This window comes from Trypanosoma grayi (assembly GCF_000691245.1).
Source record: "Trypanosoma grayi strain ANR4 Tgr_864_V1, whole genome shotgun sequence".
Classification (NCBI taxonomy): domain Eukaryota; phylum Euglenozoa; class Kinetoplastea; order Trypanosomatida; family Trypanosomatidae; genus Trypanosoma; species Trypanosoma grayi.
The window spans coordinates 610-4706 of record NW_008826483.1 but is presented as its reverse complement, the minus strand read 5'-3'; the positions used below and the strand labels follow the sequence as shown (position 1 = coordinate 4706).

Here is a 4097-nt window from a genome sequence, read left to right as displayed (position 1 = left end):
AAAAAAAAAGAGAATAAAGAGAAGCACGGTTCAACGCAGCAGTAACCGTAAATGGGCACACACGCGTGGGGGGCAGCTGCTTCAAAGCAGCCCGGCACACGACACGCAGCATGCAGCTTTAGCACCTACACGAGCCTACCATAAGTGACAGGCTGGTTTGGTGTGCGGAACTCCTTTGCGTGGCGGTGCACAACGTGGTCGAAGGCCACGCCGGGGTCGAGCAGCGGTTGCACGTACGCCCGCAGCGCGTCCGCATCCCAGCGGCCCGGGTTGAGCTCAAACAGCCGTTCCACCCGCTGCGGCAGCTCGGCGGGGAGGGCCTCGTGTGGTGCCCACACAACCACCGCGCCTGCGTCGCTGTCGCCGCGCGTCCTCCGGATGATAACAGCGCCGTTAAGCAAAGACAGCAGTGCCGCCTTCTCTGACCTCGGCGGCAGAGCGCCACACGCGAAAAAAGACGCCGGAATGTGGTCGGCCCACGCATCGTAGAAACGCTCGAGCTCGAGCGAAGGAAGCATGGCCGCCGCGCCCATCGCGTCATTGTCTGCCTCGTCGGCACCGGCGAGCACGACGACGGCGGCCAACGCCTGCACTACCTTCCGTGTCTGCAGGAGCGCCGCCGCCGCCGTCTCGTCAGGTGCCCGCTCCGTCTTACCGTACGCCGCACGCACAGCATGCACCACGACTGGCGGGTAAACAGAGGGGCACAAATGGGCCTCCGCCGCCTCCCACGTCGTGTCGCCACCACCTTCGAAGAAGAACAACACAGCCTGCAGCGCCTCGCGCAGTAGCGACGGGTGCAGCAAGCGGACATGCCCGCGGTGCACGACAGCACCCGCTTCCGCTAGCGTGGTCGCCAACTCGTGCGCACTGCAGCGGCACAGAGCCACGAGCTGCGGGAATGTGTAGTCGCGCTGGTCATTGCCGCCTAGAGCGGATGACTCCGCCTCAGCACCAGCATCTTTGCATAACCGTTTGTCATCGTCCTCTTCGTCGTCAGCCTCCAGTTCATCAATAGTCATGGGTCGTTGTAGCAGCAGCCGCACTGCGTCCTGTTGCGGGGTGGCACGCTTTGCCTCAAACAATCGCTCCGCCGCACAGATCACCACATGTTTCTGCTTCACCTTTCCGTCGCACGCTGTGCCAGCAGCTGATTCCGAGGCGGTAGCCACCGACGTGTCTTCATGGTCGCACATCGCCCTCTCCTCCGCGAGCAGGAGTGTATTTGAGTACTCCACGCGACGCACGCGAAATGTATGCTCCTCATCGCAGAGCAGCAGCTGTTCACGCCCCTTCATGATGAGCAGCGTGGCTTCCTCTCCTCTTTTCTTCGCTTCTCCCTTCCCCTCTTGTTGTTGTGGTTGATGTTCCTCACACCCACCGGCGATCCTCTCCCTCTGGCGCTGCACCCACGCGGCATCCACCGCGAGCAGGCGATACTCGCGGCGAGCGGCGAAGTCGGCGCAGAGCGTCACGTGCTCCATCGCCGCGGCGCCTCCTTCAGCTTCACGGCCCACAGGGCGGCTACCACCACAGCAAAGGCAAAAAAAGCACAAGCGAAGGGCGGGGAAAAAAAAAAGTAACAACAGCACTCTTGGGGCAAATGGTGGGAAAGAATGATGCGGAGACAAAGCCCGGTCATCCCCTTGCAAGGCAGTAAGAACATTTCAGGTTCGAGAAGCAACAGCTTCGAGCAGATGTGTGAGTCCAGCGTTCGTTTCAAGCGCAGTTGACTCCTTGGAACACACCGTTTGTTTTTTTTTTTGCCGCTTTGTTTGCGCGGAGAAACAAACAGAGCTCAACATTAAACAAGCAGAGGAACCCATCGCGTTTCTCTTTATATTTACTCTTCGTTCCCTACCTCTACTCGACAGCTCCGGTGGGTGACGAAGTGGCTTCCGCTCTGCTGCCACCACCGCCACCGCCGCCTACGAGGAAAATGGGCCACCGCCCCACAGCGGCTGCGTCCACGGCGCGCCCCGCCATGACACGGTCAACAGCCGCAGGCACACCAACGGGCGTGCCGCTGTGTGGGGAAGAAGGGGAGAAGCACAAAAAGAAAAGATTCACCCGGAGATTTTTATAAAAAAAAAGAAAATCTGATGCTACTTTTCATAATGATGATAGTGCTTACAATGGCGTCGCGTGGCGAAAAGCGAGGACGGCATGTAGAGTGCAAACAACGGCTCCACATGAAAAGAGGACAAAGGATCGGCTGCGAGTCGTACTGAATGCTGGGCGTGAAGCATGACACACTCACAGCTCCCCGCTTTCACCTACCCAGCCGCTCACGACACTCGCACCTCGTCCCACGTCGATTCGCATCCACCAGCCAATATAACATAACATAATACAATATATATATACATATACATATATATATACTATATTATATTATATATATATATATAGATGAATTCCTGTCCTCTCTGTCGCTGGGGGCAGCAGATAGGCAATGCAATAATCAGCAACATACACTTTTAAAAATGCATACTGCTTTTTTTTCACACCTCCCTCTCTCTCTCTCTCTCTCTCTCTCTCTCTCTCTCTGCGTATATGCTTGTATATGAAGAAAACACCACACAGAGCAGCTGAAGAAACACTTTTACCACTCGTTCCCTTCCTTTTGACCCATCACAAATGATCAGAACCACATTCAGCAGATAATAAAGGTCTGTTATCCTCGCCCTCATAAAAACTTTTTTTTCCCCCACCCCCTCTTTGCCTCCAGTTTCATGTTTCTCTAATAATAATTCTTCTTCGGTTGCTGACTGTATTATTAACACTGTTTCTGATGTTGCTCACCACCCGTCCTTAATCGTATTGGCATGTGGGAAACGTGCGCAGCTCTTTTGGTGCCGCGTCCAACCCCATTTCCCCCACCGTGCGTGTGGTGGATGCCACCACCCATGACGGGCGGCATAGGTTTGATTGAGAGCCGAATAATTAAAAACAAAAAATGCGGCTAAACAACAAAAAAAAAAACAACAACAGATGAGATAATAAAAAAAAACCCACGCGAAGGGCGAATTGTCTTCCTACCTTCAGTCCTGTTAACAACACCGTTGTCATCTTCTGTGGCTGGTCACAGTCACCTCTCTCTCCGCGGTGCTTAATGTTTCTTCTGCTCTTTGGTTTCTGCGGCCGCAACGACAAGACAAAAGAAGTAACACTGCCGCGCGCCACAATGTCCTTCCCATCAGGCCCACAGAAGAATGCAGAGAGCGCAGCAGTACCAAGCAAAAGACCGAAAATCAACAAGAACGGAAGAACAAGAGGGGGAGCGGAGAACACACAGGGGGGAAGAGAGTGCACAGCCAACCCCTCCCGCCCTTTCATGCGTACAGGTGCAACTGTCCGTCATGTAGCCGAAGGAGCCCTGCGAGCACCACAAGAAGAAGGGGAGCACTCACAATGCAGAAGAGAGAGAGAGAGAGTGAGAGCAGAGCGAAAGAAAGACACATCGAACCTGAATAAGAAGAAGCATCACAAAAGAAATGAAAGAAAGCAAGAAACAAAACAAAAAACGTGAGAAAAGAAGGAGGCACAGTACACAAAATAGGGAAATAGACCTTTACACTGCACCCAATCTNAGCAAGAAACAAAACAAAAAACGTGAGAAAAGAAGGAGGCACAGTACACAAAATAGGGAAATAGACCTTTACACTGCACCCAATCTGTTGTGTTGCCTCATTCATTAAGAAGGATTTCATACTCGCCCTGTCCACCGGTGTGTGTGCGCTTGGGAAGGAGTTATCCTTCGGTGTTCAGAGGCTGGCGAAAGAAATCCATTCCATCTTTCTTTTGCCCTTTCCCCCAGCACTTGTTGCAGCAGCAAAGATGAAAACAACAGCATCATCAACAATATATAAAAACGCAAGAGGTCTTGGAGACGAAAGTTTCATATCATCGAATAATTCATGGAAAAGGGCTCAAACACACACAAGCAGGTGTAGGAGCTTACCACCTCACATAAAGCAAGAACGAGAATGGAGGGGTGAACAACGAGACTCCCCTCCTATCCTCTATAATGTGGCCAGCGGTGCAACACTATCCTTTCTTCTCAGTTTCCGTTCATTAATTTCTGTTTTTTTTTT

General features: G+C 52.8%; 1 protein-coding gene across 1 annotated transcript; it reads right to left on the bottom strand.

Annotated features, from left to right (window-relative positions):
- Positions 1–125: 125 nt before the first annotated feature.
- DQ04_08641000 (sister chromatid cohesion protein DCC1) lies at positions 126–1484 on the bottom strand (the record flags this gene model as incomplete). Its single annotated transcript, XM_009315640.1, has 1 exon — positions 126–1484. One exon carries the CDS (start codon positions 1482–1484, stop codon positions 126–128), a length of 1359 nt encoding a protein of 452 aa, XP_009313915.1.
- Positions 1485–4097: the final 2613 nt, after the last annotated feature.